The following is a 23086-nucleotide window of genomic DNA, read 5'->3' on the forward strand; positions in this document are numbered from 1 at the left end:
TTTAGACAGCTGTCCTTAACATTTCTCCCCCCTCCATAGTATCATAAAAAATCCCTCCACCACCAAATAGCATCATACAAAATACCACAGAAACAGAATAATGTTAAGAAATATTTCTTTGCCAATACAGGTCAGATACTCAGATCCCAAGATGATTCTTCTTCCTTGGCCATAATTTATTACACACTATCTCAAACTCAGTAGAAGTTTCATGAGGAAAACTTTTAACTATGAACAGTTTCTACCCCCGAGAATTCATGACTTTACAGTAGTATTGGATATCCTTGTCACCAGAATATACTGCTGCACAGGAACACAATTTAAATATGGCCATATGCCATTCATGACCTATTGAATCCTTCTAGATCTTTAATGGGTCTATTCCCATGACCGCTTTCCACCCGCTTATAGTATGATACTTCAAGGTAATCAGAATCTGTATTTCAGAATCTGTAATCATGAATATAGGGCTTTTTTTCTCTTCTGTGAGAAATTATTTAATAACTTGATGGGTGGAAGCAAATGTGAATAGACGTTGAGAACAGTAACAATTAAAATTAGATGATATAGTTATCTTATAAACCTTATTAATAAAGTTAGATGGCAGTGTGTCGTATTATAGATGTTATATTTGTGTGTTACGTTTATGTGACTATAAATATTACATGACATATATTGACTTTATGGTATTTATACAATTTTCACTAATGTTTTAGTTTAATGGATGTTAATTGTGGATGAACCATATCCAAAGATACTGAAATAATGGGGAGAAGTAGGTTTATGCAACAAGGCTTCTGTGTCTTTGTTTCAGATTTAAATTCCAGCAATTCCTTGATCTCTCAAAGCCAGCAGAACAGCTAACCGCACTTAAAAAAAATACTATCAGAGATAATTTCTGCTGCTTTTCAGAAAAAAAGAAGGGGGATTCCTTTTTAATTTTTATTTTACATGATGCTCTCATTCCAGTGTTTTAACCAGAACTGAAAGATTTGGATCTAAAAGCCCAAATCAATCTATACTGACTTCATGCAATTGCTGATTTGTGTTCTCTAATGGCTGGGCAAGTGTATGTTAATTTTCTAGATGTTCTATAACTGTTATCCTGCCTCAAGAGCCAACATTCTAATTTAATATCTGAAAGAGAATCATCCCCATGCAATTAAGAATTATTTCTTCTTAAAAAATGAAAAAGAAACTAAGTTTTCAAGACTGTAATTTTATTTAATACATATTTTGCTTTTAACAGCAACCTGAAGAAGTAAACATTAACAACTTGTTCACAACTAGTGAAGAATTTATAGTGCTTACAAAGTTGTATCTAAAATATACCTTATTCATTCTCTATAGAGCATATTGAAGACAATGCATTATTATAGTTACACATCATACAGCAGTTGCTTCCCCACCCCCACTCCCATTGTAATTAAGGCATTCTCATCACAAACCTCTCCTCTCACAATTCAGTACCGGCTGGTAATTCAGAGAAACAGTATGAATTTTGTTCAATAGTAATATTTAAGAGATTACAGTGGCCTATCAAAGTGACTTTGGAAAGATGAGTAAATTTGCTCCATATCAGAAGTGCTAGTCAAAAAAAATATCAACTGGCAGTTTCAAATTGTGTGTATATTCAGCAACTATGATGCTTACTGAATAAGCTAATATGCAAATGGTGATATGTGTCTTTAGGACAATATGCAATAAGATATGATTTCATGTTTTTAAGGTTTACCAAAACCTGTGAACTACAGCATTCTGGACTTCTTAGCAAGATAATGAAGAGCTACTACAATAGTCCAATACCTTATGCAGAAAAGTCCTCATTGGCAATCAATCATTGCACCCATAGATTGAACCAACTGTCACTATTACCTGCAATTAGATTTAGTAAACCTTGTGGAAAGCCATTATTCTGTTTCACTTTAAGGCAGCTTAATCCTGCAAAATCTGCCTACAAAACTACAAAAGCAAAGTAACAGATCTTATTTCAAAAACATGTGTACTACCCGTGTGTTAGGAGGCCAGATAACTAAAAATCTATGATGCAGCTCTATTCAAAGCCACAAGCATTGCGTTTTCTTACAGCAACACTCCAATTCAACAATTAGACTATATGGTGAGAGTCAGGCTGTCATATTTAAACCTTCAAAGGGTGCCTATCACCATTTTAATAAGCTCTGGTGACAAATTTGAATAACTGGATTCAGCAGAATCACAGATAAATTGGATAGGGACCAGATCTCTTAATCTTAAACCACCTCAGAGACATTTATGCTTTCAGAAATATCTTAAAATTAAACTTTAGGAATTATTTGTTTCACTGTAGATTTCATGTGGGGAAAGGTATATAAGGAGGTGCACTAACACTTAAGTGTTTTCTAATATTCAGTCTGATAACATTACAACCATGTTAAAGACCCTATAGTGCAATAGTGTGAATTTGCAACAGCTAGTCAAAAATTAAAGCTACTGCTATTTTGCATATTGTTTGCTATTTTTCTAAGACTTATTGATTGCACATTTTCCTTTCCAAAGCTTGATTTATTTTTTCCCAAGCTCTCATTGCATATTCTTCATGTATTAATTAGTGTGCAAGTCTTTAAAAAATCTTAGTTTTCCAATTCTACATTTTTATGAATATATTAAAGAAAAATAAAATTATATATATATATATATATATTTTATACACACACACACATTTTTCTTTGGACCAACATCAGCCTCTTTTGAGTGGCTGTATTTTTTAAAAACTTGCACTGAATATACTTTTAAAAAAACACACCAGCAGCTTTTCACTTTATACACAGATTATAGAAGCAATTAAATCGAATGATTTAAAATGGTATTATATGAAAGTTTCTTTTTCCTTTCTCCCATTTACCAGACTCAAGGATCAGCTCTACTGATGCAGTACCATAATATCATCTTCGGCTGTGCCTCTCTTTTGTTAGAACTCACCTTGTCATATGACATTTCTATAAGAGCAATAACATGAATTCACTTCGCTGGAATCTCCGTAAAGGAATGTTTACAGCTCCTATGATCAGAATGCAAGCAGACACCCATGTTTTACTATACAAAGTGAGAGAGGTACTTGTAATTACTACACTGAAGATCATCTTACCAAACTTTTTTAAAAAGTTGGATTTTCCTATTTCCAGAACTAAACTACCAACTGTAAATACCTTAATTATGGATAGCCTCAATATTACCATTTAGCGTGAATCACATCTCAATAAACAGCTCTATGGCTGCTATGTGATGAAGAGTCCTACAACAGGGTGTATCTATTTACAGAGTGGTCCCACACTCAACACACTACAGGCATAGACACGGAGAGTGCAGTAGCACTGCTATCCATTTGTATTGCAAATAGCGCATATGCATTCAACGGTGCCATCAACTCTTGATGCAAAACAGAAAATTCATGTTCACTTTATGCACAGCTGTTCTGTAGATTTATTTCCCTCTTTACCAAGAGAAGTCACAGCGCTGATTATACTTTTGATGCTAATTCTATTAGTGTCTTTGGGGGGGGGGGCTTTTATCCCTCTGACCTGAGGTATAATAAAACAGCAACACTCTAAGAATACCACCTATCTCAAAATTGGCTGTAGTAAGTAAAAGGTAATGCAGCCAGGAGGGTGATGTTTTGTTTTGTTGTAAGCTTGGTTTGGCACAATAACCTTACTGGGAGGGGGAGGGGGGACACTACATGGCAAGCCTAGCCTAGTTCAGGTAAACAAAGGATCAGAAGCCAATACTTTCTCCAGCGTGTTGCGCTGAAGCACCATTTTGCACAGATCACGTTCCTGAGATGCCAGGATTTTTATGTGACTTAAAAGATTCAGCAATCACAGATTGCAGTAAATAGTGCCTTTGCGAATGGACCAGGCCAGAGACACAACCAGGGACAAGAGAAGAAGAAACAAGAGAGGGACATTGTTTTTTTTTTTTTTTTTGGCAATTATATAATCAAGTTCTCTCTACTGTGTGATCTTCTCAGTCTGCTCGTTTTCCTCCCGTGAGATAAAAGTATTTTTCCTCTTGTCAGTCTTGATGAGACTTTTCTGTAATAACTTTACATTCATACTGTAAGACAAACAGAAGTTAGGTGTAAGTAGCTGATCTACGCAAATAAATAAAAATGTACAGCTGAGAAAAGAGTAGAGCAAAGCAAATGGGTAGATTCAACAAAGGAGCTTTCTTCTCCTCAGGGACTCATTTTACCTCACTAATCCTCAGAATTGCAACCTGAAGATATAGTATGCAAACCATGTGAATTTGGATTAGAGGAATGGGCAGAGTTAGGCAGGGATCAACCATTAGACTATGAAGGAGATCAGAAAGGATTTCAGACCTTCTAATGTCTAAAAATATAGAAAGTAGTGAGTGATAGAAATAAAATTTTGCAAATAAAAGTTTAAATGAAAAAGAGGAGAAGAGAAGAGGATAAATGAATGGATTGGGATCAGTCCGGAAAATTTAAAATCAAAACAAAACAAAACAGTCTCTAGATATCTATAGCATTTCCTTTTCTTATTTGTTAAGCTAATCTACCCTAAAACCATAAAAATGGTAAAAAAGAATTTTTAAAAATACATGTACAGAGACAACATGGATTTCAAAATTTAACATCTATTCCTGCTGTATGATTTTTTAAAAATAATTAACTCACCTATTTTGATACTGCTCTATAATGATGAAAAATCTATTTTTATAAACAGTAAATTAGCAAATTTTAAAATAAAAAAAGATTATGCTTGTATAACAAAAACAACAGGTATTTCTAGAAATGTAATTTACATTTAATAAGCAAAACATGTAAGGGTAGATTCTCCGGCAACTACTTTTTCAATTTATTAGAAAGTATTTATAATAGTTTGACCCACAAGAATTCTCATTTTTAATACAATAATTAATACATTAAAATCATAAACAAACAAAAATCAATAACAAAGAATTCTTTAAAACAAAATCATATTGAAATCCATTATAAGCCTTCAATATTTGGATAGGCCATTGCAGCTTTTATACCACATCCAAAATGCAACTAAGAAAGAAGCTCAAAAAAAGTGGCCAGTCTCTTTTTCTAGTTTGATGTCTAATGAACACACAACTCTGGAATTCAGAACAAAGATAGATTATATTACCCTTACCCCCACCCCCACCCACTCATCCTCTCTCTGAAGATTTACTGTATTTTTCGGAGTTTAAGATGTACCTTTTTTCCTCACAAAAGAGGCTGAAAATCTGGGTGCGTCTTATACATCGAATACAACATTTTTTGCCTCCTGAAGCCCTGCCTCCTTCACCAAAATGGCCATTTTTTACTATCCCCCCCCCCAAGCACTCTGCAAGCCCCCCCAAGGCTATTCATGCCTTTTATTTGGAAAAAGCGGGTCGTTTTTCGGAGGTTTGCAGAGTGCAAACACTTTTTCCCCCTTTTGGAAAGCTCTTTAACTGAAGAAAATTACATTGATCAAGTGCTGTGCCAGCAGAAACAAAGTCTTAAGGTTTGTCAGCGATTTCCTTCCCCAGCATATGGATAAATACACCTGGAAACATCTACCTACCTACCTACCCTCTCTCTCTCCCTACCTACCTACTGTACTTCTCTCTCTTTCTATTTCTCTCTCTATCCCTCTACCTACCTACCTACACACACTCTCTCTCCTCCTACCTACTGTATTTCTCTTTCTCTATCCCTCTATCTACCTACCTACTTTTAAAAAAAATCTGCCTCTTCAAAACCTTGGTGTGTCTTATACTCCGGTGTGTCTTATACTCCGAAAAATACAGTAGGTTCTTTCCTTCATATCATCTGGTGTAGCATAAACAGGAATCTCTAATTCACTGGTAATATTAATTACAAAGCCAAGGAACTCAAATGTTCAGGACAAGTCATGGCAACTGTAGGGAAATCAATCTTCTCTCTTCAGGTGAAAGCCAGCCCAATCTTCCCACATACTTCCCTTCCTACTCAGAAATCAGACTTTAACATGGGTGTTAAACTGGCAACCCGCAGGCCGGGTGCGTCACGCACAGGCCACACCCACCCCAGCGCTACAAAGGGAAAAATGTCATGATACATCACAAGACGGCAATATAACGCCACAAGTTTGACACCCATACTTTAAAACATGCTTCCGTGGCATTACTGAACATCTTTTCTTCAGATAGGGTGTCCATGTGATGAGCCACAAGAATTAGCCACGTTAGTTAAGTTTCATCTTTCTCTTTAAAATAGACTGTGGTCATCTGTTAAAGGCTCTGAATGAATACTTCCCTTTAATTGCATAACTATAGATAGAATTGTAATTATATAATGTTAAATCATATATTATACTTTTTTCTGTTTTATTTTTTTCACTTTTTTAAAAAAGCTGCATTGACATATCCAAATATTGAAGGCTTATAGTAGATTGATGTGGTCTTTTTTCCTTGTCTGCCTATACGTTTTTACTTTTGTGGGGTTTTTTTCTTTTTTGTCAGTTTTAAAAGCAATGAAAGATTGGATACATTTTTAAAAGGCTCTGAATGCTTCCAGTATAACCATATTTGTGACATGTGCACATTTTTAACTTTGGGGGATGTTTCTGAGAATCAAGACTGTGCCTTGAAATAATGTTTGGGTGGAAACAGATAAGAGATTATTCAAGCTCTGTTTGTTTTATTTTAACTCTGACTTCTATAACAGAGGAATTAATGAAGGATGTGATATTCCAAAGAATTATTTGGCATGCTTAATGTCATTCCAACGCCAAATTCCAGAGAACTGGCTATTGAGTCTTGAGTTTCCTTAATGTTGTCAAAAGTATTTGGATATCCCATAGCGGGGGGGGGGGGGGGAATCAAGGGCAAAAAGAAAAGACTAAATTACTCACAAGGATACTACAAATACACAGAGCATTGAATTGTTAGCTTACCATTGCTAGCTGCCTGCCAATGTTTCCCATAGTTATTCCACCAGCAAAGAATATACAGGGCAACCAGGAACGGACATAAAGGAAGTCAGGAGATGTGTATCTAGAGAAAAACATTTTTTTAAAAAAATAGTTAGTATTACAATGGCACCTTGCCTGAAGTGTGATTCTGATTTTGAAAAAGAGAGTAAAAAGCCTGAAGACTGCTGGGGCCAAGAGGGTTATGGATGCTAGCTAGCTGGGGGGGGGGGGGGGGGGGTCTTTGTTACTAATTAAATTACAAAGAATTTTAAAAAGCAGAAGTCTGTCATGCATAACTACACCTTGGTCAGAAATTCTAAAATGGGAATGTAAATAGCCAATTCAGAACATCCATGGAAAACCATGGACAGTCTGTATAAAAGCAGAGAGTTAAATAGATTTATTTCTATTTCAGCTGTGATGTACAGTGGGAACTCCGGTCACGACCGTAATCCACTCCAGGACTTCAGTCGGCACATGATTTGGTCGTGTCTTGAAGCAAGACTATCTGCTCATGTAATCCACACAATAAAAAAGATGTAGAAGGGGAAATAGCTGCAGTAGGGAAAATCGCTGCAGCTGTGTTTGATCACCACCCGAGAATGTGTTCGTGAACAGAGTGAAACATTTTGCAGATTTTTGGGTCAGCAACTGATTGGGTCGTGGTCAGAACTATTCGTGACCTGAGGTCCCACTACTATTTGAAACTACAGTAAAAATACTTTAAAAGTGTGGCTCTATGTAGCATGTGAACAATTCTTTTCCCCACGGGCTTGATCAGAGCTCTTCAGCATCAAACATTTTTAATAGGAAGAGGCAGCTTGATTGCCTTTCAGCACTCCCCTCTGAATGGCTTGCTTTCATTTATTTAATGTATCACTAGGTAAACATGAAGTAGGAATAAGGATGAGGGTGAATGGATTTAAACAATTCATTTAATTAACCTCTTGCATTTTTTTTAGTGCAGTACCAATGGCAGCCTTGCCAAAGGGAGGTGGTGAGTGATCCACAATTATTTTTGTTCCTTAGTCTCAGCACCATGAAACTGGAAGATTGGAAATATATTGCAAATAATCTTCACATTGCTGATTAGGAAGGAGAAGCAGAGGCAGTCTGAATGGGCCTGCCTAGAGCTCCAAGGCAAATCTTAGCTTTACTGTCAACCTTGATTCTGGGAAGCATAATTATTAGCATTAAATTGCACAAGTTAATTTCATCCTTAAAGATCAAGGTATGCAGTTGCAAAGGCAATAAATAAACAATACAGCCAACTTCTCCCTGCCATAAATATAACGTGCCACTGAGGTCACATTTGTTCCACTGAATTTCGTTATGCTATTCCTATAATAAGTCAAGGCCTTTTTTAAATTTATAACCTTGACAGGCATTGCCTTTAAAATACAAATGAAATTAATAAGAATGTAATATGCATAAAATACTTACTGATAAACTCCATTGTAGACCAGAAGCTGAGTCACCAAAGTGGCTAAAAATGCAATTCCTATTCCAAGTCCAAAACCACTTCGTGATCTATCAAAAGTCCACCACAGCCCCACTGACAGCGCAGCAAGTGTGAGAGACAACTGAAAGTTGTTGGCAAAATCCACTTTCTGTTTGGACAGTTTAAGGAATATTTTGAGAAAACTGGCAGCAAACCAATTCTGTTGTTTGTTTTAACCTTAAAGAGACAGCCAGTTCTTTAAGTCTAAAAAAGATCCAAATCAAGGCTAAATATTATCCCCATCCAGACCAACCTTCACAGCATTTCCAAGACTGGTCCAATGATTCCAAAAATCCATTTTTTCTTTTAAATGCGCATCCAATTATCCAAGTTTAGTGCTTCTTTTTTTTTTTTTGTAAAACTGAGTTCCTTTTCTGGGTATAAATTCATGCTTCTTCACAACTCTAAATCTTACATTTTAATGTTTCTGGTTATTTTATGATCAATGTATGCTAGCCTGTATTGTATTTTTTCTAAGCTGATTCAAATATTTTAAGGAAAATTCTCTGAAAGTGGTACATGTAAGAAAAGGGATTTCCTAACATAATATATGATAGTTAAGCAGCTTGGGAAGGTCTTAAAAGGAAAAGTGTATCAATGGCTATTAGGCAAGGTGGATCTTCATTGTTTTTATTATCAGTAGCAATTTTAAATAGTGATACACTATTTAATAGTGAATTAATAACTGAAAGGTAATGGCTATAATTACCCAAAACAAAAATAATCCTGATTTAAAAACAAATTTTCCTCATTTTTAAAACCTAGGTTTACCAATTCTAGTTAAAAGCAATCCTTGAGATTCCTTCCCTACAAATCTGTGCACATGGTACATCTATCTATCTATCATCTATCTATCCATCCATCCACCCATCCATCCATCCATCTTCATTTTCCGTGCATACCTATATGTATATATTAGGTAAAACTAATCTTGAAAGGCAACCAGAGTTTTCAGCAACAATATCTGCAACCATCTTTACCCCTCTCATTTGTTGCCAACAGTACCTTCCTAATTTACAGGCTGGGGGTAAATGATCTTCCTCTAATGTAAATTTAGTAATAAATTTATTGACATATGGGGAAATGAAATATGTATTCAACCTTAATGAAATTAGAGGGCTTCTTGGTTTTATTTTTTGATCTGCCTGAAGTTTATGTGTCATTGCCAACTTCATTACCGCACAAAAAGGATACAGCACTGGCATGATTTATGCCAACAAAGACTGCTACGCATCTCATCACACTGGACCATTCTCTCTTAAATTTATGAGGTTCTCCCAGATGTCTATCCATGCAAGGGTACAATAATCCAATTACAGCTGTAAAATAAAAACACAGCTAACAAGGTATCTACATTATAATCGCTTTTTCTGACAGTTGATGTGTTTAGGTTCTTTTAAAGTGAACCTGTGGAGTAATTTTTACTGAGTTCAGTGAGAATAAATGACACAGGCAAGCCACTTGGCCTGACAACCAGATTCAGAAATCTTTTAAAGATTTTTAAGGGATGAAGAACAGGAATATGGAGAACCTACCATTTCTCCTCCCAACTACCTAGATCAGGGGTGTCAAACTCAAGGCCCGGGGGCTGGATCCAGCCCATGGGGTGCTTAGATCTGGCCCACAGGGCCACCCTGGAAACAGTGAAAGACTGGTCCGCAGTGCCTCTGCCAGAGAAAATGGAGCTCGGGGGGGGGGGGTTGTTTCTGCTGGCAGAGCGCTCAGGTTACCACAACACAAGTGAGGTCAAACTGGCTATGCCCAACTTGGCCACACCCACTCCGGGCTTCCCGGGGTCAAAAACAACCCTGTTGTGGCCCTCAATGAAGTAAGAGTTTGTCACCCCTGACTTAGATTATGCCACTTCTAAATGATCAGATGGTTTTCCAGAAGTTACTCCTCAAAATGAGAAGTAACTATTTAGAATACCACAAACTTCCACCTGAGACAATTTCTAGAATGCTGTGCTTGGAATGGCAATAGAGAAGAAACTTCTAGCATTTTTCTGGAACAATGTATTTTGAGATATCTAATGAAGACTACTGATGACAATGATAATAAACACACAATTGGGACTCTTTGTTTTAGAATTACAAAAGTTAGCGGAAATACGAAAAATTAATCCTAGTCATTATAGCACATTTAAAAATCTTGGATTCACCTCAGGAAAAAGGAACTAAAGCAAAACAAAAACTGAGACATGCAGATATTTTAGAGATTCTCTAAATCCCTAACTATATTCTTTTTTCAAATCTACACAAGCCAGATTTCACAGACAATTTATTTCAAGTTAGTCTTTGAACTCTATCTATAGTGTGTTAACTTCATGAAAAACAAAAAGGAAAGCATCTGATACCAAATACCTTCTTTTAAAAAATACCATTAGTAAAGAAAATAAGAGTTTAATAAATAAGTAATTGCTAAATTAATCTCAGGGAAATACTCAAATTTTTTAGTGGTTTGTGATCAGTAGAATCTTCTGTTAATCACTTCTGCTAATTAAAACAATCTTACATAACAAATTCATCAAAGTAACAAAAGTGGCTCTCTCTTCTTTTTTTGAGAAGGAATAAGATGAGAATGCTTTACTTTATCCAGGCTTTTTCCTGGATGACATAATGCTACCAATAAATTGCATTGTACAATTCCAACTTTCGTCTTTAGCTAATTTTGACTGCCAAGGAAAACGTAAGATGGAATTGGTGAGATCCAAATGAGCTATCTCAAAGTACTAGAATTATAGAAACCTCACATCCCCCTTAAATTTAATGCTGAAAGGAGGGGTAGGGAGCAGAACAGTGGTGGGTTCCTACCGGCTCAGACCGGTTTGGGCGAACTGGTTTGGCAGCCTGGATCGCTGGAACTAGCAGCGAACCAGGCCTGCCACATCCCTGAACTGGTTCTCCAGGCGGCGCTATATGCGCTGCCATCTTGTTTTTCACTTCTGTGCTTGCGCAAACATTTTTATTGCACTGCGCAAGTGTGCACGGTGTATATCAACAGCACGTGCAGCACGTACAGAGTGAACCAACAGTAGTGCCTGCCAGAACCCACCCTTGAGGCAGAGAATATGATTCTGACCACAGGCCTGAAGTTCTTGATGGCCTGGATTAAGCTGACATTTTTCTTAATGTCTTTTAGCATCATTATTCTGACGTACCTGATGCTGTGCCACATCCAAGGGGTACCCACCAAGCTGAAGAAAAGATGCTTGTAATGACATCCGGTGGAAATAAGGTGACATTTCTTTGTATCTGAAGCAAGTTTAATATTAATGCAAGAAAGACTCCAATTAAGAACAGGACTATCCCACGAAGGACCAGATTCAGGCTGTGGCTGGTGATGGAAGAAATGTATGGACCACACCTTTTTGGTATGGATGGTTGAACATCAACATCTGCCATGGCCTCATGTGCTTCTAACAATATTTAGAACAGAGACTTGAAACTAGAGAAGGGCAAAGAAAGCTGAAATAACCCTATTTCTTTTCATTCAGGATATATCCCGAAGCCTGTTAAAAAAAAAAAAAGACAGAACAATTACAGGACAATATTTTTATCCATGTCTTTACCTAAATAAACACCATAGATGATTAATATAAAAATATAACTGTTTGGAGGTCCTTCTCAGAGGTCATAATTGAGTGCTATATTTATACAGGCAATCCCTGGGTTACAAGCGTTCCCTTAGCAAACATTCTAAATTATGTGATCATTGCCCCCTAGTGTTTATGAAACTCCCCCTAGCCCCGAAACTATGAATCTTGCAGCACCATGGCAATTGTTCGCCTTTACGAACAACTACAGAGGCTCTGCAACATTCTTCATGCACTTTGCTGGCCAAAACAGAGCTTTGGAGGGGCGCACCCGCTTCTCCGCCCCTCCATTTTGGCCTGCAAAGTGCCGGGCAAAGCCTACGTAGTCCTAAATGTATCGTCAGAGGGGTGCACTCGGCTGAGAGGACACAGCTTGTTAGATCTTTTCACGGTAACTGACCCGGCATGGCAGATGGGGAGGAAACAATTGTGGGGAGCATGAGGTATTTCAGTAGGTCGGGGAGGCTTTGGGTGATCCTAAGCAGGTGGCCTGTTTCATCACTAGCCCCCCCCCCCATGGCCTTTTTCACCCTGAAATACTTCATGTGCACTAATCTAACCGCACATTTGATTGGCGAATGCGTGGGCGAAATGGACGGAGTGATCCCGTTCAATGTACGATATTCACTCCCATGAATCCTCGAGTTATGAATGGAATGGGCAGACTCCATTACATTCGTAACTCGAGGACTACTTGTATGCCGTTAAACACTGCTAATTTTACACAACAAACCTACTCAGCCAGATCTATACTGCTGACTAGCTTGTAATCGTTGCTCTATTTGTATTTCATTCTGTCCTAGAATCACGACTATTGTATGCTACCCTGAGTAATTTCTCAATAGATAGGCAGCTCTATAAATTTGATAAATAAATACATTTAAAAATTTTTAGTGCCTTGCAAAAAAACCAGGATGGTTACGACACATATACTTTCTGGGGGCAATGAAGTATACTTTCAGGGTGGGCACCATGATAATAAAGACTTTCTTCTTCCTGGGTCTCAACAGGTGAGAGTCTCATAGATGGGATCTGGATGCTTATCCTTCCAGTTCTAAAAGGACAGACAATGCTGGGGAAACAGTAATCAGAAACCTGACCTTAAGGTAACCAAGATAACCATCAGCACATTGAATTCTCCTCAGAAAGACCCTGGTAAGCCCATGCAGCTCATGCAACAGAGATGATGTCACTTGTCCTGAATGCATTTTGCACCAGCTAAAGCTTCTGTATACTCTTCAAGGGCAGCCCCATGTAAAGCATGTTGTAATAATCTAATCTGGAGGTGACTAAATTTTAAGTGATTTTGAGCAGAGCCTCACAATCCAAGAATAGCCACAAGTGGCTCACAACATAAAATTGAGTGAAGGCCCTCCTGGCCACAGCTACCACTGACTGCAAATCCAAAAGAACCCCCAGATAGTTGTTTAGGGGCAGTGAAGAAATGGTCCCCAGACCTGGAGGGGAGGGGCTAAAATCCCAAACCATTAGATCTTACTGGTCTTGAGCCAAACTCTCTAAATCCCCATCTGGATTCCCACAGTCTCTAGACACCACGACAGGATCTTCCTCAGCATGACTTTGAAGTTAAACCTCTGAACCACCCCTTTCCAGGATGGCTCAGGCCATCCGAAATAAGGGTGGAGAAATATCAATGATTTGTCATCTTTATTGTCACTCTCCTTTGGTGAAAGATGCATCTGATCCTATAAAGGTAAATTTCTAAACATTAAGAACAGAAAAAAAACAGAACGGATGAAATTTAAATTCTTCCCTTTTTAGACTAGATTTCAAAATAGCCTTCAAAGTTTGCACAATCTGACTTGGCAATAATTTATTAAAGACTGTGTGTTGCTAAATTGCTTAGGGACTGAATTAAAGTAAAAGAATGAACAATGCAAGAACTTATAACTGTATTGACAGGGACAAACAATATTTTGCAAACACTTTTAAAATGATTTAGAGACCAAATGGAGTGCTTGGTTCCCAATCCTAATAAAGGGTGTTCTTACATACCTGGAAATGGAGTAAAAATAACTCTTGATCTTCTAATAAATCCAATGATCCAGATAACTAATCAACAAACTAATATAAACACCACTTTTGTGCAGCCAGCACTCTGGAATATTCTCATGATATTCAAAAGGTTCATATTATTAGGCCAGCGATGGCGAACCTTTTTTGGCTCACGTGCCATAAGGAGGGGAGCGCAGGGGGGGGGGTCGTGTGCCAGCAAGCCGCACACATAATGCACCGTGCGACACACACCCCAGTGCACATGCGCACTCCTGAGGCTTCAGGGAAGCTCCTGAAGTCTCCGGAGGGCCTTCGGGGTGGGGGGAGGCTCTTTTCGCCCTCCCCAGGCTCCTATAAAGCCTCGGGAGCCTCGGGAGAGGAAAAAATGGCTTTTAAAAAGGCTGAACTCAGCGCGTGCTGGCCAGCTGACAGGGCAACGTCTTGCGTGCCCTGACAAATGGCTCCGCATGCCACCTGTGGCATGCGTGCCATAGGTTCGCCATCCCGGCATTAGGCCTTCTATGCCTAATTCCTTAGGCTTTCTATTAAACCAACATTTCTGTTCACCCAGACCTTCCATAAATGAATGGTTATTTTCCTCCCCTTCATCTTTTTAATGAATGTAGTTATTTTAATATTGTTTTGATTACATTTTATTGTATGCCACAATGATATGTGATTACATGGCAGGCAGAATAAAAATATATTAATCTGGATGACTGTGCGATGAACCATAATAATAATGCCATGTAGGCCAAACATTAAAATGTAAAATAAAAATATACTGAGATTCTACTTTGCCTCTGATTTTTCTAACATTAAAAATACATTTTCCAGAGCATTTACAAATATGTTTAAATTTATTTACTCAAGCTGAACAGCAAGATTACTCATCCATGTTATCTGAAATAATATAATTTTAAAAAGTCAGTATTTTCTGTAGTATTGTAAAATGTAACAATATTCAATCTGATGATATTCCTTAAGATTATTAATCATTCAGTCCTGTCACTGTGTGAGAGTTGGGTGGCTATATAGATATGTTTAATAGATAAATAAAATAGATCAAAATTTAAAAGATCTGCTGATGAGATTTATTTACTGATTAACTGGCCCCAGAGATTTGCTGATTGAGAAATTTGTCACCTTTGGTCACCAAATGTCATCAGTGAGTTGGAAATAGAATGGAAAAGAAGCCAGATAGGGAACTTCCAAGGAGGCAGTAAAGACTTGAACATGTTCTTTTTGCAAGCCAATGAATGTGGTCGAAATAGCAGCTGGTGAATGAATTGGCTCCTTTCTAGATTAAGGAAGAATCAAGGATTGCCCATGTTTGGCTCCGCACAGAAATCTACCTGCGGAGAGATTGCAAAACACTGTTCTCCAGGAGGTTTGAAAGGCCTGGGAGCCAAATAAATATTCACCTTGACTAATACAGTTAGATATCTTGCAAAAAAGATGACTGAGTTCATCTACTTCTGCTCTTAACTACTTTAGGAAACTGCTTATTACTGATTTGTTTGTGTTAAGAAATCTTCCAAAGGGCAAGCTGTATTGTCACTGAAAAAAACGTTCTACCTTGGATGAAAGAAGCTGCAACACAAGTCTAAGGATTAAAAAGAAAAGCTTTACTTTTCCGGAAAACAAGAAAAGGGGGGATGTGGAATGTGGATCTTGGAAAATTAAGAAGCTGCATAAACTTCCAGAATATTTCCTGTGGAATGTTTTAAAATGTGTAGAGGAATAAATGAAATCTTTGGAATCAATTGTAAGAAGTCCTCCCATGAAAGTTTTCATGATTGGAAAATAAACAAATGATAAGAAGGGACCTAAAGGAGAGTAGGCCCATTAATATAATGGAACAATACTGTTTGACGAATGAAAGCGAATATACATGTCCCAGGATAATGTTGCAGGATCCAATCTGGATCAATCTCCGGGACCAGACGTTTAGTCTTCCGAGCTTTCGGACTCATGTTGGAGCCCATCTTCAGGGAACTTCTCTCTAGCAGAGTGTGTGTTCTGTGTGCAAATACCAGATCTTGAGGACCGATCCAGATGGGATCCTGCAATGATCCCATCTGGATCGGTCCTGTTTGACTATAGAAAAAAATCAACGTTCTTTTATGAAAAACATACTCAGAAGCTATTTACAAGATTGTTTGATATTGTAACAGAGGATATATAAGAACAACAGATTTGATTGGATAAAACAGACTGGATTTGGACTTCTAAAGAATACCGATTACAGAAGTGATACGGCAAAGAATGCTGTGGAACTGAAAATGGATTTTAAAATGCCAGAATGTAAGAGTGATATGGAAAACAATGCCAAAATGGATTTACAAACGAAACCAGTTTATATCTTGGAAATTAAAGAAGACACATAAATAATGAATTCAGAGGAGAGACTTGGAAAGCCTTCTTATATTGGATTTACAAAAGGAATGTGTGAAACCAAGGAAACTCTTTCCAGGAGGAGACAAAAAGAAACTTCTAAAGCTGTTCTGGAAAAGTGTCAAAGAGAAAATGATAAGGAATCAACTTGTGGAACACTATTTGATGGGACTAAAGATCAAGCTTCTTAAAAAATAAAAAGGAAGTTTATAAAGTGAATCTGTTTGATCAGAGTTAAAATATATGCTATGGTTTCTGGTAGCTATTAATGGAATTTCATTTTGACCAGGACTGAATGATGAGGCTTTAAAGATTTATTTGTAAGTGGAAAGAGTTTTCTTTTACTTTATATTCATATTTCTGGTAGGTATTAATAGACTTTTGCTGATTAGGACTGAATGATGTGCTTTTGCAATTTGATTATGGATAAGATAGGAAAAGAAGAGATTATAATATATAATATAAATAATTTGGATAATTTAATTCATTCTCTTACTGACTTCCTCCGAATCAGGAACATGGTATTAATTCTGGCACAGAAGAAGGTTTGAGGGCGTCATTGTAAGCCTGCTCCAAATATGCTCAAAACCTAATGACTGGCAGATGGCTACATAGGAGCAAGACTTTTGAAAAGCACTCACTCACCTGAATGGAATTCTTTCCACAGATATGTCCTGTCACATACACCACCTGGTCAACAATGGTAAAGAACCTGTTTATTCTCTTAGGTCTTCTTCATTTTCCATTTTGGGATAATCTAGCTGAGGTTTTTTGCCGAGAAGGAGGGAACTCCTGGATTTTAGGCCGGGCCACAAGCCAAACTATAATTTCTCTGAACTCAATAACTTCTGTTAGATTTATGAGTGCATGAGTCCAACCAGCAATCAAGAGTTTAAGAAAACACTTCTAATGAGATATGTGAATGCAGCTTCTCTACCACTTTTAGCTGATATGTTTAGTTTATCATTTTTCTACCTTATGTATTAATTTTAGATGTATTGTTATCATATATTACACTGAGTGCACTTACTATAGAGCAAGGAAGGGTGGGCAATTACTTTTAAAACCAGACCAGCACCAGTTCCTTCCTGCACATGGGGAGAGAGAGGACATCAGTGTTGCTCTGAAGAAAAAAAGCTCCATATATGGATCTATAAAGATCCAAATTTATTTTCTCCATCCCTACTCTCCCGACTCTCCATGCACAGAAAAATCCACCCCAAAGTCCACGCAGCATTTACAGCATGAGGCATTTCAAGACACCGTCCAGATTCAAGAGAGAGTTCTTTTGTTTCTGGGGGGCAGCTGCAAATGCTCTGTGCCAAAATCCTGCTTCTTCAGCCACCCACCCTTCCAGGAACCAGAGGGGGAAGCAGGCAGGAAATATGGCAAATGGAGATCACATGATCGCAGGGCACTTCACAACATCCAAATTGTAATCACATGGCCGTGGGGACACTGCTACGGCCATAACTTTGGCCACCGTAATTTTGAATGGTCACTGAGCAAATAGTCATTAAATGTATTCAAATATAAAGAAGAAATGGTATCCAAACAATCAGATTATGAGACATGCTTCCACCCTATCATAAACCAAACAATAAACAACATTTCTCTACCTTCATAGTTTTCCTAGAACTTCCTGGAACTACCAACTTCTGTAACAGCTTTGTTCTCTATGCCATCTGTCTGGTAAACTCGCAAGAGTTGTTTTTCTCGCCATGTACATGTATATATCAGAACTAGACTGTGTTGTTTCTCTGTGTCATATAATATATCTGGGTATAATTTTGTATTTACTTATTTTGTCATGTTTATGTAGTGTATATTGGAGGTGGTGATCCTTTGAAAGCTGTATGCAATGAAATTTAATTTTAATGTATGCCTATTAGTTTACATTCAAAGTAACAATAAACTCTGTTCTGTTCTGTTGTTCTCTTCTCTAAATGGCAAAATTCCTTCCCAGACACTTATTTTTCCAATTTGTCATCCAAAATGCTTGTTCTACATAAATTCAGTATCACAATTCAGTCATACAGAATGTTAAAAAAGGAAGGGGGGGGGGATATATATATACTGTTTTATAAATTTGGAGTCTGCCTACTGTTTGCATTTTAATTTTCTTATTTTTGAGCAAGTAGAACAAACAGCTTGTAAACTTCCCTTGTACAGTATTATCTTCCATTCCACAGACATTCACAGTACCTTGAACTATCTGCAGAACAGTGAACATTTCTGCTAACTCAAGGTTCTGTATCTTATTTACCAGACAGTTAAATAAAAAAAATAAACAAGCATGTCTCCAATACAGATACATGTCTGCAAGCTGCATTTTTATTTTTTACATATATAATAATTCTTCCTCCTTATCAACTAGATGGAAAATATTGTTACAAAAAAAATGGAGTTTTTGATCAGTTAGTTAGGAAAACTACAGGAGATGCAGGCAGGGAAAATAAGGCTGTAGAAATACAGATAAATATTTTTTTAAAGTACAAAATAAAGATTTTAAAAAGTCTTGGGAGTTCAAAAAAAATAGATATTATATGTTCAAGGCTGAATATTACCAAGCAGAAATGAAACAGATATACAAGTGAGGTTTAGAATTGTTTTTTTAAAAAAAATTCAAGAAAGTTTTGGCTGTTTAAAGATCTAATCTACTTGTCTGACTTAAGAATGCTTGGGATAGGGAGGGAGTAAAAGAAACATATGTACATAACCTGTACAACTTTAATTAGTTTTTCAGTCTGATTGGAAGGAATAATATTTATTTGAAGGACATATTATGAAATAAATGTGTGCATCTGTAAGGCAGAGATAGAATTGAAGAGAAGGAACCTGAAAACTTGAATGGCAATAGACCGCTATAGCTTTCTTTTGAGAACATCGGCTTTATAGGTGAGCTCTGAGACACTGAGATAAGATCTGCTGCAGCTTATTTCAGTTTCCATTCTTCAGTTAGAAAGAAAAAAGGAAAGCTCTGGAAGAGACACAACTGTAATTTTAGCCTAACAGCATTTTACAATGAGAAAAAAAAAATAAAACACCATGAAATCTGAATTATACTAGATCTATACTGTATAATGTATCACAAGATACAGGGTGCAGAAATGTTTATTTTGTCATGTTTTTAATCCACAATTAACCCTGAAAAAAATGCTGTTTTAATCCAAAACTTATTTTTAGACATTTCCCAGGATTAAACAAAGCATTTCTGTCCTCATAAACTGAAGGAGTCCAATGAAGGAAAGACAATGAAACTTTAGTTTTGCTTTTATTTTGTCAAGGTTACACTCTATGCTGCAAGAATTAAAGAGTGTACTGAAGGAATAAAGGGGCTTAATCAACACTTCCCTGTAATTGCTAGACTTAGTTTCTTTGGTTTGCATAGATAGCACAAATCCATGAAAAGAAAGACATTTGCTATTAACTTCAAAGCATACTGGAGTTTTAGAAGTTATTGTTAAAGCTTCTTTGGGCTCAAACAATGGGGTAAAAGGTTACAATACTTTTATAGTAGCAAATTATTATTTTAAATGGATTTTCACTGTGTTTTGGCCCAATAAAATATCTTTGGTGTTCTCCAGATTTATTAGACTTAAAATGTATTGGTTTTAAAATGTATTATTAAAATTATTTATTAATCTCCCAATTCCTATCTTGGAATTTTGTAAAATAAAATCCAACCCAAAGAAAACACTAGACTGGAGAGAGTAGTTTATTTTGTGGCTTTCTATGTGTGTCTTTGATTCAATGTGGACTCCTTCCTTGGGAAGATTTTCAAAAGTGGTTTGTCCTTGCCTTCTTCCTAAGGCTGTCAGAGAATGATTGGGGGTACAAGAATTCAATCTCCCAGTGTCAGTCCTACAGGGTATACCAGATCAAGAAACAGGGCCCATGCCAATCAACAATTGACATGGAAGTTAATACTCCTATGGAGGCAACTAAAAATAGATAGTTGAGTAAACAGACAATGCTTTATGTATGTTATTAAGATTGGAATCTGAACTTCGAACTTAAATGAGTTGTCATGAAGAGATCTTCCCAGGCATGTGTGCTGACTGACCCCATTCCTACCACTTTTAACATTTCAAACAGAAAGCATCTTGATCTGCAAAATTATCCTAGTTACTTTCCATTAGTTCTTTTTATAGTTGCATCTTTGGAAATGTTCTGCTTGCTAAAAACAGGTGTCACTTAATTTTCACATTCAAAAGTAGGTACTCTTTATATTAACTGATTTTATATTCTTTCTGTGTTGTAAATATGTTAATGTCCTTGTTCAGAATTGTTGAATTTGTACATCTGATTACATCTTTAGTTAAAAGAAAAACATGGGTTGTAAAATTAACTGAACTTGAAAAGTTAAGTTCTTCATTTAAGATTCAGTGTGGAAACAGGCAACCTTCAAACTTGTGAGTAATATTATTTTTTGCTTGTTATAACAGATACTCCTTCTATAATCAGCTTGCAATAGTTATGGGCTTATAAAATAATTCATGCAAAAACAAAACAAAGCACCAGAGTTCAAATTCCAGGCATTCACCATGTGAAAAAATTCAATTGTGACTCACTTCCATATAAAGAATTACCCTAGCTGATTAGTAGGACACAACCGAGTTATTCAAATATATTAGATTTGTTAAGTGTAAGTACCCGAATACTTATAATTCATATGCCATTTTAACAATCCTGATACTGCAAAAAAATTATTAGCTAATACATATGAGCATTAATTTGCTATTCTTATGCAATGTACTAATATTGCACAAAATTTGGTTGACCGCACAAAAATAAGGAAGAATTCTACTGTGCTGATGTAACTACTTTAAGCTCTCTTGTGAAAATATTTATGTAACTAGAGGTCTAAAAAAGGTTAAATGGCTTAGAATAAAGGTTTACTTTGCAATGCTGAACACTATATGTTCAAATGCAACATGAGCAGCAATCATATCACAAATGGTAAAGAAACTAATTTCTTAGTACATAAACAAAACCCCAGGTGGATGGACGAGACATTGATCTATCAATACATATGACAGATATGCTTGACTAAATTCATATATGACACTAAACCATAATGTTTTATTCCACTGTTATTGGACATCCTGCATGAAGTTACTGATTCAGTTTTGCATTCTGTATTATACAACTCAGGATGCTGCTTTCAATGTGTAGAAGAGCAAACAGCTCACTTTCTTGTCACCCCTTCCTCTCTTTTCTACAAGGAGGAGTGGGGGGAAATCACAGTCAGGCACAAGAGCATGCATAGTGACAATGGCAATCATGTGACTGAGAGAGTGCTTTGGAGGTCATAAATAGTAATAAAATATTTTTCACAGTTATAATTTTGAATGGTTACTGAATGAGTAATCAATAAATGAAGACTATTCACTATCTGTAAAAGAAGAAAGCAGAGCAGACCTATTATACAACCATCCACAGCTGAGTCATTAAATTACCATGTTCAAAATAGAATGCTAGTGGCAATATCCACTCAAGTTCTGGGAAATAGAGATAATTTATCCTAAGGCAATTTCAGCTACATATCTGGCTGTAAGTTCTATCACAACAGGTATTTAACAGTGCATGCTTTTAAATGCAGAGAGCCAAACGATGTTTTCCAATGGAGAGTTTTAAGTTCTATTAGTTCAAAAAGTTAGGTTTTTTGCTTCTCAACCATTTTGTCCATTAAGTAAAAAGGCCAAATAATTGGTGACAAAACATTAGATGGTTACAGTTGAAAGATGATAGTTGAAGCACAATAAACAAAGCTAAAAGGGTCATTTTGTTTTATGTCTTTGACAAGGCATCAGACATTTCTATAAAATGAAATATCCCCCTGCTTAAGCCTGCAGTAAAGTTATTTTGAAAGCTTTGGCAGTCTTTTTATTCCTGTTTGCATATGCGCAGAAGATATTTCCACTGAAGTGAAGAGCCTGGGCAGAGAAACACAGTCCATATTTTTGGTACAGGCCTAAAATATATGGGGGGGGGGGACCCTTTAAAACAGCGGTTCTCAACCTGTGGGTTGCGACCCCTTTGGGAGTCAAATGACCTTTTCACAGGGGTCGCCTAAAACCATCGGAACTCTTTAACTCTTTAGACTCTAGAGCGTGCTGTGTCGCGCTCTCTCTTGCGCGCACACACCCACACCCACAAATACACACGCAGGGAAGTAGGAGAAACGCAAATGTAAAAAAAAAATAGGGAGTCTATATGTGGGGGGGAGGGGGGTAGAAACTGGGTTCCAGTTATTGGGTTCCAAGCCAATTGGAGCCGAGGGGCAGGGTTTTGCCATGACGGAGCGTTGGTTGGGGGTCACCACAACATAAGGAACTGAATTAAAGGGTTACTACATTAGGAAGGTTGAGAACCACTGCTTTAAAATAAATATATAAGGTAGAGGGAAAAACTTATTTTGGTAAGGTTTTTTTACTTCAAAAAGCCATAAATATAATTTTAGCAGCAAAACTTCTGAACAATTAAATAAAGCAATGACCACAATACCCACCAATTTCAAATTCTTTTAGGCACTCATGTACAAAAATTATAATGCAAAGAGTAGCCTTCAGCACGTAGGTCAACATGGAAGGAATCCAGAATCACATAAATAAATGAAATCCT

General features: G+C 36.8%; 1 protein-coding gene across 1 annotated transcript; it reads right to left on the reverse strand.

Annotated features, from left to right (window-relative positions):
• Positions 1 to 1203: 1203 nt before the first annotated feature.
• On the reverse strand, positions 1204 to 11982 carry INSIG2 (insulin induced gene 2). The gene is made up of 5 exons (XM_081939820.1): positions 11612 to 11982; positions 9646 to 9770; positions 8394 to 8560; positions 6933 to 7032; positions 1204 to 4095 (listed from the first exon to the last, which is right to left on the reverse strand). Exons 1-5 carry the CDS (start codon positions 11853 to 11855, stop codon positions 4054 to 4056), a joined length of 678 nt encoding a protein of 225 aa, XP_081795946.1. The 5' UTR covers positions 11856 to 11982; the 3' UTR covers positions 1204 to 4053.
• Positions 11983 to 23086: the final 11104 nt, after the last annotated feature.

This window comes from Natrix helvetica, assembly GCF_964273705.1.
Source record: "Natrix helvetica genome assembly, chromosome: 1".
In the NCBI taxonomy this organism is placed as follows: domain Eukaryota; kingdom Metazoa; phylum Chordata; class Lepidosauria; order Squamata; family Natricidae; genus Natrix; species Natrix helvetica.